The 13,089-nt window shown below is 39.8% G+C and overlaps 1 protein-coding gene across 3 annotated transcripts in view; it reads left to right on the top strand.

Annotated features, from left to right (window-relative positions):
• slc38a4 (solute carrier family 38 member 4) overlaps positions 1 to 13,089 on the top strand; it is a 38,048-nt gene that overhangs the window by 7,090 nt on the left and 17,869 nt on the right. The window contains exons 1-4 of one of the 3 annotated variants that reach the window (XM_044343224.1): positions 5,116 to 5,253; positions 8,881 to 9,115; positions 9,997 to 10,093; positions 11,397 to 11,512. In XM_044343224.1, coding sequence (XP_044199159.1) covers positions 8,991 to 9,115; positions 9,997 to 10,093; positions 11,397 to 11,512 — 338 coding nt within the window. In that variant the 5' untranslated portion in view covers positions 5,116 to 5,253; positions 8,881 to 8,990. Of the gene's footprint in view, positions 1 to 5,115; positions 5,254 to 7,549; positions 7,570 to 8,880; positions 9,116 to 9,996; positions 10,094 to 11,396; positions 11,513 to 13,089 lie in introns of those variants that run through there. The other 2 variants (XM_044343225.1, XM_044343223.1) reach the window with 2 other exon arrangements.

The following is a 13,089-nucleotide window of genomic DNA, read 5'->3' as shown; positions in this document are numbered from 1 at the left end:
GACTGTAACCAGCAGCTGTAAATCTCTGCTACATGATGTGCTTAACTAGTAGCTGTGATTGCTTGGGTTGAACCACTTACATGAGAGCCACTGCCTGAACAAACTCTCACATAGTATCGCAACCTCATGCAGCTGTGGAATGGTTAGTTTCTAATACCACAGCTTTAACACAGATGACAATGACATAGTGGCGTTTAGAGCTGAGGAGCTATTAAAGGAATAGATTAACATTTTGGGAAAGACACTTATTTGCTTATTTGCAAACAGGAGAGGAGAAGTTTGGTATCACTCTCATGTCTGTACGCTGAATATGAAGCTACAGGCTAACAGTTTCTCCCTGTTTCCAGCCTTTATGCTATGTTAAGCTAAGCTAACCGGCTGCTAGCTGCAGCTTCATTTTTGACAGACAGACATGAGAGTGGTATCGATCGTCTCATCTCATTATCGGCAAGAGCGTGAATAAGCGTATTTCAAAAAATGTCAAACTATGGCTGTAAGTTGACTTTGCAAGAGGAATGCAGGGCATGTGAACATTTTAAGACAAAAAGATTTTTAGCAACTCATGCCTTTGATCTAAGATCCATTTCTCTCTCAGGACAGATTTGATCCCTCAAATGAACATGAGAGAAACTATAAGTTGCCTGATGTTACTGATTCAATTCAATCATTTTTAATGACAGTGTTCAGTCATTTAAATATTTTTCAGTCCAGTGGCCAGACAAGTGCAAAAGTCAGTTTCCCTTTAAATACTGCATTTATACATCCAAACTACTTCATTACAGTTGCTACGTGGCTTCCAGCAGAGGACTGCAGTTGCAATTTGTAGCTCCCATGATGAGTAGTAAAAACACTGGTTCATGAACATAAGCTGCAAATAAAGTTTGATTTTCTACATAAAGTTGCTTTTCAGTGACAGTCCAGACGTAGTATAAATACATGTTAAAATGTAAATAATTTGTTATAAAGCAGATATATTGTGTTTTTTAAATGAACTCAGAGGGTCTAAATATAAATATCCTGAGAACTCTCTTGGAAGGGGGGAAAAACAAGTGTTGGACTAATTTCTATGAATAATGACTAAGTGTCATATGATGAATGTTATGTCATATAGCAGTTGCCTACTTGTAAACAAGTGCATAGAGCTGATAGATTTTACACGCAGGGGACAGAAATATCTGTTGCCTTGGACCTGTGAAATTCTTTAAGAGGCCCAAGCACTTTCAAACATTTCAAAGACATCAAAGGTTTTTTTTAATATTATTCGGAAGTTTTCACCTTTCATGTCTTTCCTTTTTTAGACAGTCCAAGAGAAAATTTGCCTTCTATTTTGTATTTGGGCTGATATTAGCTGTCATTTGGCTAATGATTCAGAGGCAGGCTGTGTGTGGTATTTCCAACCAGTCACATGGAGTTTAGAGGTATAGGCTTAATTTAGAGACCTTCAAATTACAGCTCTTAATGATCACTGACTGTCAGCTGCACAACAAAGATGCAAGCTGATGTGGTTTTGGATACAACTGTGTGGGAGTGATTGACTTGTTCAAACAACCAGAGGTACAAAATATTGTGCATGCCGTCATGTTACAGATGTTTTTGTCAAAAAGGGAAGTTATTAACCCACTGATCCATGATGGAAACATTTTCCGCAGCCTCTTGTCTGATGTCAACACTCCGTTATTTTCCTGCTACAGAAGTTACCACATTCACACATTCACATGCGGAAATGTAGTTAGCCAAAAAGTGAGAACATTTTTACAGTGTTTGGTTGTTTAGAAAATTTTCAACGCCAGGATTTTTATGAGGTCTTGTGCTCTCAAGTTAAAATGCATACAAGGGTCAAACCCAGCAGCAAAACAGCTACTTAAAGGAAATGAAATACACTGAAGTAATAATGTTACTTAATCTCTGATTCTGAGCAATAACTTCAACAAACCCTGTGTCAAAACCAAGAAGGTATACGTTTCTTCCTCATGGGCTTACATCGAGTAAACTTCAGTCAAAATGTTTTGGCATGCTGCTTCAGTAGGCGGGCTCTGCCGGTAACAGGACACAGTTTTACCAAAATACTAATTAAAAGAAGGTACAATTCATGCACACTGCAGAGAGAGGTGGGTACAGAGCAGACAGCAGGGGAGAACATGAGCAACATTTACTGGAAAGAACAGTGAAACAGAAGGAAACTGAAGCAGGAGAACAATGAGCGAGCTTAGGATCTTGTCCAATTTGGACCAGCCTGTTCCAGACAAAGCTATCATTGCATTGCCAGCATTTTCAGTCAAACAGGCAATTTTCTACCATATTTACCTGGATGATTCCATGGATGCAGTCACATAAAAGACCGGCACTTAACCATTCATTATGTCTGATTTATCCAAACTAAACATGTTTATTTCAAAAGTTAGTCAAAGAAATTCCCACACAGATTGCAGCACTGACACTATATCACACTATATCACACAGAAATTACATAACTGAACCAGTTCATATATGTTTAGAACATCCATGTTTTCAACTTTGTTTCAGATTTCAGAGAGATTTTATTTAATGTTTGCTTGTTATCTACGCCAGATACTGAATTATTGCTCAGCCAGATGATGGATTCGTATTATCTGGGGGAAAGAGGCTTTTACCAAATATAGCAAGTAATTTGTGCCTAAAGAGGCAATCCGGAGATTTTGTAAATTCTGTCATAAAGTTGGAGAATTTATGAGATGATTACACGAAATGCATTAAAAAAAGGACGTCAAAATCAACAAAGTGGAGTTGAGACATTGTGGTTTTTAGTTTCTAAAATGCGTGAAGTTCTGAATATGTGGTACTCTAAAATTTCCATCATCACATTCTTCATGTGTAAAATTGGGTGTTTTTGTTTTACACAAGATTACATTACTATCTCTGCAGTTGTTACAGATCATTACATGTCCTAAAGTAACCTTATTTCTGCTTTGATATGGTTCATTAAAGGAGGTTCAGGTGTGATATTACGGAGATATCAACTGGACGTGTTTCTATGCCATGACTGGAAACTTAAGTATTTTTGTTTTGGTGTGTGTAAGCTATCTTTGACCTCAAACACTCAGCTCAGCCACTTCTATAGCTGGCTGCTCCACTCTCTGAAGTTTGTGACCTCTACAACCCCCCAGCTAAATCCCGTCCCTGTTTGGTATGTCGCGGGATTGGCTAAGGAACAGCTTTCTAGTCACAGGTGATTGGGCGAGTATGTGTGTGTGAAGCCCCCACACACACTTCAAGGACTGCCATGCCATTTAAGGAATGTCCCTGGAGCTGTAGTGAAGATCGTGGTGAGCAGTTCACTGTTGGTGGGAATTTGGCTTTCACTGCCATTCACTTGGCTGGCTTGGCTGTGTTGTCCTCTGTATTGGCTACATAAAAACATCTTTCTTGTGGCTTCCCTTCACTTTTTTTCTTAAATAACCGATACCCACATGACTAGACCCAAAGAGTTGCTTTTTTTAGGCTGATGGGCTGTGAGTCCATAGAAAACCAGCAACTTTAACAGACTCCTTGTTTATTTTAGTTGTAACAAGCAATTTTGTTAGCATGCTTGCTAGCAAACTCTGCTTTGGTTTTTGTAATATAGCTTAGATTATGATTTTTTTCTGGACTGAAGGAGAGACCTTGTAACTTTAGAAAGAAAAAAATAGCACATTCTTCCTCTTACAAAGGAAAAGCTGAATAGCTAACTCATCGTCATGCTCAATTCATTACACAGTCTTGCTGGTACCACCTTGTTATTTCTGGTATACACAGCAGCTTATGGTGGCTAATGTGGGCTAATGTTAGCAGGCTGAGTGTTGAATCTTTAATAAGTGATAAACAGTGCTGTATAACTGACATTGCTGAGTCAGTTCACTGATTCTATGACTCATGTCTACTTGTCACCTGTGTATTTTTAACATATTTAAATGGTCTATAGCTGAATGAAATCAACAGTTATGTCTTTTTCTGTGTTTTGCGGCTGTTGGTGTTGGATATTTTAAAATTTAAACTGTTTATGGATGAGGTTGTCGTTTAAACTCCAAATGAAAGATTGCTCCTCTGTATGTTGAGAGAAGTCTTAAATCCTCATTGAAAACCTTTTAAAAACCAAGTAGATTAACTTAGTTCATGAGTTCAAAACAAGTTCAAATCAAAGCATTTTTTCTTTGTTCATGATTGAGTAGGTAAGTTTTCATTTAATAGAGTTCACAGAGTCTTAGCTGCTCACTGGACAAAAACCTTTCGACAGCTAATTTAAAGAAAACAATAGTGATGCAGTTGGTTCCTTACATACCGCACATGTGCATATGTGTGTCTATTTCCTCCATTTGGACAGTGTTACAAAATAGACAGAGATAAAACCTCATCCCTGACATGTACATGACCTTGGGCGCAGTGACATCCCAAACGCTGTCTTCTGATTGGTCGGCCGGTGGCACAGCCTACCCCAAACTACTAACAGTTGCTCGTAGCCCAGCTGGACATCCATGTGCCAACATGTGCACAGGTGCGTACGCAAACAAGCGTGTGCACAGTGTGTACGATGACGATGGAATTGAAAAGCCTGGGAGGTGTGTGTGTGTGTGTGTGTGTGTGTGTGTGTGTGTGTGATCAGTTAGTCGGTCCACCCATGGCAGCCAGCAGCCCTGTGTGACCTCAGCCTCTCACTGGTCCACATGTGTTTGGCCTGTATAATTCTGCACCAGTATGAAACTTGATAGTCATAGTCAGGTGACATATCATGTGATGACGTCTTGAAGCAGCCCAGGATATTTAACAGTGTCAGTGCATGCTGGTGTGTTCAGTCTGATGGAGGCGGACCTCCTGGCGATGTTACAGTTTAGATTCCTGTTTTCTCGTTATACACAGGCGTGAACCCTTCTCTTTCTATCTATCTATCTATCTATATGAATTCATACTTTTGATAGAGGCCCCAAATTACAGTACTTTTCTGCTTTGGCCTTCTTGCTCTTTTCTAATGAAGCAGCCATGTGTATGTGTATTGGGGGTGTGGGGGTGGGTGGGTTTTTATGAGCGTGCTCAGAGAAGGGGCCTGACTGATCTGTGTCTGTCCTCATTGGTCCACAGAGGCCCTCCCTCCTCCCTTTTAAAAGCTTCCTTTCTCACCTGAGTTACAAAAGAGCTCCTGCCCCTCACCCATTCAGTTGTCTGTCTCAACCTTCTTTAAAAAAAAAAAAATTCAAAAAAGAAAAAAAAGGGAACAACGCCGGAACCTCTATAAGGAACTTCTGAGTAAGTGAATATGCCTGCTTTGTTTGACAAATTTGGCTCATACTTTGAATGAAAATTACATCTCTACCTTTTGGCTACCAACACTTTGATTTACTAAATCTGATTTACTAAAACAGCAACTTGGCAACAGGAAGGTTTGGACATTTTTCTTCTCACCTTTTCTCGATGTGCACTCCTCTAGCTGTGGCAGGGTGTGTTTGAGGAATACAGCTGCTCGTGAATGTGTATTTTCTTCAAACTTTCTGCAGTGTGCCTTCCTGGAGGAATTTTGCTCTCAAGTGGTTGGCTGATGCAAGACTTTGTTTGGGTTGAGGACGTAGGAAGTAGAAGGAGTTTTTTCTCAGATTGGAGAAATTCGGACTGATCTTTTAGTGATTCATCTGATATTTCTTCTGAAAGCAAAGTGCTTTGTATTTTCAAACCATATATAAACACATATCAAATCAAATCAAAAGATCATCTTGATGGTTAATTTTTTCAGCTTTTCTGTATTGCTGCACAATTTATATTTTAAAATAATTGTTTGATCTAACCACATAAAAACTGGAGAATATTCTGTCAATCAAATTCAGCTAAAAAGAGGCTTGCACGTCTCGTAAACTCTCTGATTCAAACAGAATTTGTGTGATCTCTTGGCCAAAACAAAGTTCAGTAGTTTGTGCTTGGTGTTTCTGAATACTCTGTGAGACTGTAAACAGCAGGAAATGTGATTACTGATAGGTTTTGTTGATTTGAAGCATGAAGGCACATTTCTCCAGTATGCAAACCTCAGCAATCTTCTTTTTTATCTGTATGACAAAGTGCAAATGTTTTTTCCTCTGTTAAGCAGAATTAAAGCAAATTCCAGCAACAAGTGATCACTCAAGATGCATTTTACGCAAATTATTTTAATTGCAGGTGTGAACTGCTGTCCAGCTCAGCTGTGCACGTTTGATCCCATGTTAGAGCAGGGCCTGTGCACTGCACGGCACTCTGCCAAACGTGTGCTTCTGTAATGTTATGATTGTAGCAAGGGCAGCATTAGACTCGAGAACATATGAAGTTAACAAAGTCAGACAGGTTAATCCTTTTGGCAATGAAAAGTGAAACCGTTCTCCGATTTCTCTCTCGCCACACAGTGGAGAGCGACACCAAGAGATTAGGTGTACTGGTGTGTGTGATGTGGTTGTTAACGGTAATGTACCCGTTTAATCTCTGTTGGCTCAAACATATCAGGTTTTAGGGCGGCCTACTTCCGAAGAGCAAGATCACAGCAAGAACAACACCCTATAAATGACTACAACTTAATTTAAATGAAAGTCTAGTCTTGTGGGTCAAAACCAGATCAGCCCAGTGGGGGCTGATACCTCTGACATTGTTTTCAGCTTGAGGAAAGCTTTCTGTGGCTGCATAGAGGCCTATTGACTGTAAACACTCTTCATACATTGTGATGCAAAGATCTTGCTGCTCAACCACTTCCCTCATTAAGTCACAATTACGAAACAAAGACTCTGATGAAGTTGTGATCAGTTGTTGAAAGTAAGATATGTACAATTTTGAGGTTCTTGTACTTCTGTTATTTAATTTTTGTTACTTTATACTTTTCACTGCATTTATTTGACAGCTGCAGTCACTACTTACTTTGTAGATCAAGACTCTCCTTTCAAAATCAGTTTTTAGAAAATATGATGAATTGTTAAACTACCCAACCATAGTTGTTCCACCATGTCCAGCTACAGCATTAGCTGAGAGAGGTGGGTACAGCTTTCATGTTCAGTAATATGTAATAGGGTAATAGACAGATAATAACATAGAACCCTGAAAGGAGCTTCTGCATTATCACTATTTCTATTTTTGTAGTGTCTTTCAGCTCATTGCTTTGGTTTACTGGCCTGTAACTTTACTGTATTGGTTCATTCTTATTGCTCTCATAGCATCATGTTCGGCCACTGCAGATAGCTTTTATCAGTGGAAATACACTTAAGAACACACTGTACACTAATTTCAAGTCAAAGAGCACCAACTACAGAAACATAGACACCATCAACATCTCTACCTCAACGTCACACTCAAACATTAAATTGTACCCTGGTTGCAACTCACAGGGTTGCTGTGACTTATTTGCTGTTGTAAACGCTTTAACAACAACAGAAAATTTCAGAACCCAACTTTTTTCTTGTTTGTCCCTTGTTGTGTGTAATGTCTCTGTTGTGTGGTTGTGTACTTGTTGCCTTGTTCTTGTTCTTGTTCTTGTTCTTGTTTGTGTTTACCCTGCATTGTTTGTCAGTGAGGAACACTTGGGATCTTTCCTTCCAACTCTATCAAAGAGCTCTTTGTGTGAGTGAAAAACAGCAGTGTGATTAATTTGGCTGTTAGTAGCATTTATAATCATACAGGCTTCGCCTTTTATCTCCTTACGTAACTTAATGATGAATGTTACAGAAGGAAAATGTAAGTGTGTGTCCCTGTGTGGCGCTGTTGCCTTTTTTTTCTTTAATAGCAGTGGGTGAGGCTCAGTAATGAACAAGGGAGCCTGTTGATGGTGGCGGTCAGACACCCTCATGAACTCATTGCATCCATGACCTGGTTTCAGGGTTTGTTGACTTAACTCCAGCCCACAATCTCTATGAACGTCAACATTGGCCCGTAATGTCTTCCTAAAGATAGAGGACACCCAAGTTAGACATCGTTATGTATTTTATTAACCGTTACTGACAGTCATGACACAACACAATCTAGTTGTTAATACCACAAATCAAGCTGGTATAAACAACTAGTCCTGGCGAAGCTGTATGAGAGGTGCCAATGTTGCATCACGCCCCAGCTTTCCTCTTCAAGGTAGCAACAAATAGTCCCTCAGTTCAAGGAAATGAGATGGACTTGTTTGCAGGCTAGAGGGCCTTATTTCACTCCTGAGTGTTCTTCCTCAAGGCCAATAAGGCAAGACAATACAGCACATGTGTCTGCAGGCTTGTAATCAGTTGCAAATTGGCATTCCTGTGGTGAACTTAAGTGATAGTGAATTTTTAAGATCAGGCCAGTTGCTACTGCTTTTTTCTACTATACATTGCTGACATAATGGTTCAAAGACACTTAAAGCCACTTTTCCACCACATGGTACGGCTCGACACGACTCAACTCTCCTCACCTTTTTTGGTTTTCCATTGGGCAAAAGTTGTAGATAGTACCTGGTACCTGGTACTTTTTTTTGGTGTCACCTCGATCTAGGTTCCAAGTGAGCTGAGCCGATACTAAAAGGTAATATGAAAACACTGCAGACCACTGATTGGTCAGAGAGAACCGTCGCTAGAATCATCACATGAGTGACACAGGACACCCTACACAAACCCCCCATAAGAGTGTCTGTCTCTACAGTAAATCATCTGTTGAGTGTTTGATGGTTATTTATTTGTGCTTTGGAACATAACCACCATGAAGCAATCAGAAAATAACATTTTATCTGCAGTGGGAAACAAAATCCAGAGAACTACCTGGTACCAAAAGCGAGTAGAGTCGAGCGGAGCCGGTACCATGTAGTGAAAACATGGCTTAACAGACTGCATGTACTGCTGAAGATCTGAACTGATATGTCGTTAAACCTTTCCTGTAACTTTTTTTTGTTTGTTTGTTTTGGGTCATTTCTTCTAGGTAACAAGGTCTATTAGAGGTTGAGGAAGAAGCGCATCACCACCTTGTAAACTCCTAAACCTGAAATCAGCACCCGAACGTCTCCTTCTGTCATTCTGCTGCGAACCACTATGCCGGGAGTTGTGGATCGTATGGAGCTAAGGAAAGTCTCCATGGAGGCTGACGATGACAGCAATGACAGCCTGGACGACCGCTACACAGAGCCCATCGATTCTGAGAAGGCCACCATCAACAGGTCAGCCACCATGAGATTGATTTTTTGTTCTTCCCCACATGAGTTGGCACCAACAGTCATTTGACATTGCAGCTTTGTTCGCAACTTTTCTCAAGAACTCTCAGTCATATTTTGGGTGCAACATTCATCACTGCCTCAAGTTTGATCTCAAATATTGTAGGCTGTAGAGAACATATCTGATTAATGACCAGGGTTTTACTGCAACCAGGTTACTGACGTCCATGTAAACATATTCCCCAAATTCTAACCTTAACCTGACTTCTCCCTGTAACCTGGTTAATCATGAGCATTTAAACATAGCATTTGTTAAGTGTTAATGGTCATTTGGCATCACCAGAAGTAATGTTACACTCTCTACGTAGTTTAAAGGCTCTGACACATCCAGCTGACCTCAAATAGCACTGACAGATGTCAACCGGTCAGAACTGTTTGTGTCACATCACCTGACATCTTATGTAAAAGGTTCTTGAGCACAACATATCTTCATAGGGAGCAGGTTCTCTTCTACAGAGCCCGCCATGTTACACCACCATGTTTCTACAGTAGCCCAGAACGGACAAACCAAACACTGGTTCTAGAGAGAGTTTTTTGCAAGTTTTGCTGCCAGCGTAGGTTCTCCTACACACTTAAAAGGGGAGGGGAAGGGAGAACCCCACTAAATCCTACACACTGGTCCTTCAAATGCCCTCCAGTAATACACAGAAACTCCAGGTTCACTTACTTGAAAAAATATTTTTTAAAAATGCTTATGTAAATTAAATTGTCTGAGACTGTGACACAAAATACAAATAGCACACTGTATATATAATACGCATGAAATGACATAAAGTGAACTATCTACCTTGTATGCAAGTGTAAATTTTGTTTCCTTATCTTTGCAGTCAATTTTTGGACGATAATGATGACGCAGAGAGCCAGAAGTTCCTGTCAAATGGGATGATGAAGAAGAAGAAATATGAGGAATACCATGAAGAATATGTAAGAATTCACAACGCTAATGTAGTCTGTGTCTGTCAGTCAGATTTTGAAAGCAAATTAATCCTAAAAAAGATTGAAAGCAGTCTTATTTATTTTGATGCAATGAAGCAATTTTCTATTTCGAAAGCAGGCACTCAATAACTACAGAGGATGTAGAAACATCTCAACACCAAAGAGGATGTAGAAACAAACCTAACATTTATGGTTTTCAGACTTAACAAGAAGCCTCTCTGGAAGTATCTACAGTATGTGTTCCTCACCATAGCATACAGTGCATTTCCTTAGTAGTAGTTTGTTGAAGAGATCACTGGCACTGTGGTGCTGCTGAAAGAGGTCGTGTCACTGTTTGAGACTAACATTTTATTTTTGTGTTGATCATATTTCTTTTCATATTCTATTATATTTAGGCATTTGATGCATGTTTCTTTTTCTCCTTCATGTTAAGTGAGGATTTCTTTCCAAAACTGCTGTTTTGTACCTATGTTTAATAATCAAGAGAAAGAGAGACAGTTTTTATGCCTTCAGTTTATTTTCTACAATCAAAGTGTGTACGTTTCAAGGCATCCATGCCACATGAGGCTGTGAGTCACTGTGAAAACAGCCACAGAGGTTATTAGAAGGTAGTTGAACTGTATGTCAGTAAATCAAAAGCATGTGCTCTGCAATCGCATACACATGATTGCAAGTGATGCTATATTTTTGGCCCTTGAGTGATTTTGACAAACTCAGATGGTCATCCTGCATGCACCACAGCCTAATGGAGCACTTAGTTTTGTATGTGATTTTTTTTTACCTGTACAAACATAACAATTTGGATTTTGTTGGAATGTAATGTCAGCCTTAATCGGCATTTCAGCAGTCAGTAGCTCTGTTAAAAAAAAACATAGCTTTTTCAATCATTTTATTGAGACTACACAGTGCTGGCACTCCAGAAATGTGTGAGGAATGTGATCAGCTATGAGCTGAAGTAGAAACTGTCCAATAAAACGCACCAAACGGTTGGTACCTTTACAGCATTGGGAAATGCAAGGGTGGATTTTTCCTTTAATTGCAGCCAGTGGGTGACAAAGTATTTGCCAATGTCAGTAAAGTCTTGTGTGGTTTGCTGCACATTGCCAAATGTTTGCTCTCTTTCTTGTTGCAATGCAGGGCAGATATTCTAGAGGATTACATTATGATTCCAATTTTAAAATATCTAATCAATTATCTAAGAATGATTAAAGGCAGACTTATCTAAATATGTCACTGCTACATCACTTTCTCATACAGATCCCTCTTCCTTCTTTCTTTTCTCTCTGATCAGCATCCCGGCCATGCTTCTTTCGGGATGTCTGTCTTCAACTTGAGCAACGCTATAATGGGCAGCGGCATCCTGGGTCTGTCCTACGCCATGGCAAACACTGGCATTGTTCTCTTTACGTGAGTATTGCTGCAGCAGAACAAAGAAACCAAAGACATTCATGTCAGGGTGTGTACATGAAGTGGCATGACAGGACAGGCAGGTAGTTAGTCTAGGTAGGTAGTCTCACAGATTGACACGAAGTAGATGTTTATCATTTCATATTTTCCATTTACTGCATATTGCCTTTTTAAAATATTTTTTATCCTTGAAGCTTCTGACATGTCATTCATTCGTTCATCTCACAGTAACACCTTGCCCTAAAATTCTGAATAAAAGCCCTGAAATAATCAATAGGGCTTCTTGACTGACAGAAGTGTCAGTCTCACCATCATCTTCAAATTAATATATACATCCTTTCAAGTTTAATTATAGAGCAATTTTAGATGACAGGATTGTCATTGTGGGTTTTACGCAAAAGACACAATTACAAGGTGCTGTACAAACATTTCCTGCAGACAGAAAATGAGGTTGGTTGAATGCAATGTTTTTGGGTAGAACAGTAGTTAAGAATGGTGTAATCTTCAAATTAGGCCATGTGTGTTGTGATAAGTAAAAATGTTTCTGCTTTCTGACTTTAACTGTCTTAAGCAGTATGACTTCATAATTTAAGTACAGTATATAGTGTTAATAAAAAATATTAACAAGACGTACTTGTCTTGTTTTACATTTTAAGATGTAAAGAAACAGTCTACAGCCATGCTAGCATCTCTGTGAGGCTACACTTACAAACAATGGTGTTTCAAGCTAAATGCTAATGTCAGAAGGCTAACATGCTTATGTTTATCTGCTATAAAATTTACCATGTTCACCATCTTAGTTTAGCATGTTAGCATGTAGCACACTGAGGCTAATGGGAAAATAGTTAGTTTTGCAGGCATTGGACAAATTAAAATAATGATGATGGTGGCACCAGAGGAAAAGTTAAAGGGATCACCAAAGTCATAGTTACCTGTTAACTGGAAGGAACTCTTACAATCAGACTACTACCTGGAATACAGCTCTACCACACAGAAATGTTTGAACTCCTGCACCCTTGGCCCTTATTTCCTCTGCCATCTTTCGCCCGGCTCTGTCTGTCCCGTGCACATGCATTATCAGCATTCATGGCTGACATCCAACATCCAACACCCCTCTGTCACCCTACACCCCTCAAATGCAACTCCCCCCGCCTTCCACCCAGTATTCATGCCCCTGGTGCATGGCCTCCTCATGAGCTGCCAAAGTTACAGGGAGCAAGAAAGAGGAAACATAGGTGTCAATGTAGTAGAGAAATATTGCAGTAGCTACTGCAGAATGATAGCTGAAAGGGAATAGTAATGCTCTCCTGCCATCTTCTTAGCTTGCCACAAAAACATAATCTATCCTGTAACTTAGCAACTGAATAAACCGGGTAAAAATATATCCCCAGTCCCAGTCCTTCCAGTATCACCCTGTTGACGGGCTGGGTGCCATCTGAAGAATGTAGGAGAGGGATGCATTGACGTAGCGTTGATATTACTTTGCTCTGGTCATGCTACCACCACGTTAAAGTGTCCCCTAAGACAAGCCCCAAACACCCAAACAACCAAATGACACCCACATCTAAGCAGCTGGA

Source organism: Thunnus albacares, chromosome 23, assembly GCF_914725855.1.
Source record: "Thunnus albacares chromosome 23, fThuAlb1.1, whole genome shotgun sequence".
Lineage (NCBI taxonomy): Eukaryota > Metazoa > Chordata > Actinopteri > Scombriformes > Scombridae > Thunnus > Thunnus albacares.
The sequence above is the reverse complement of the archived record's forward strand: the minus strand, read 5'-3'. Positions and strand labels throughout refer to the sequence as shown.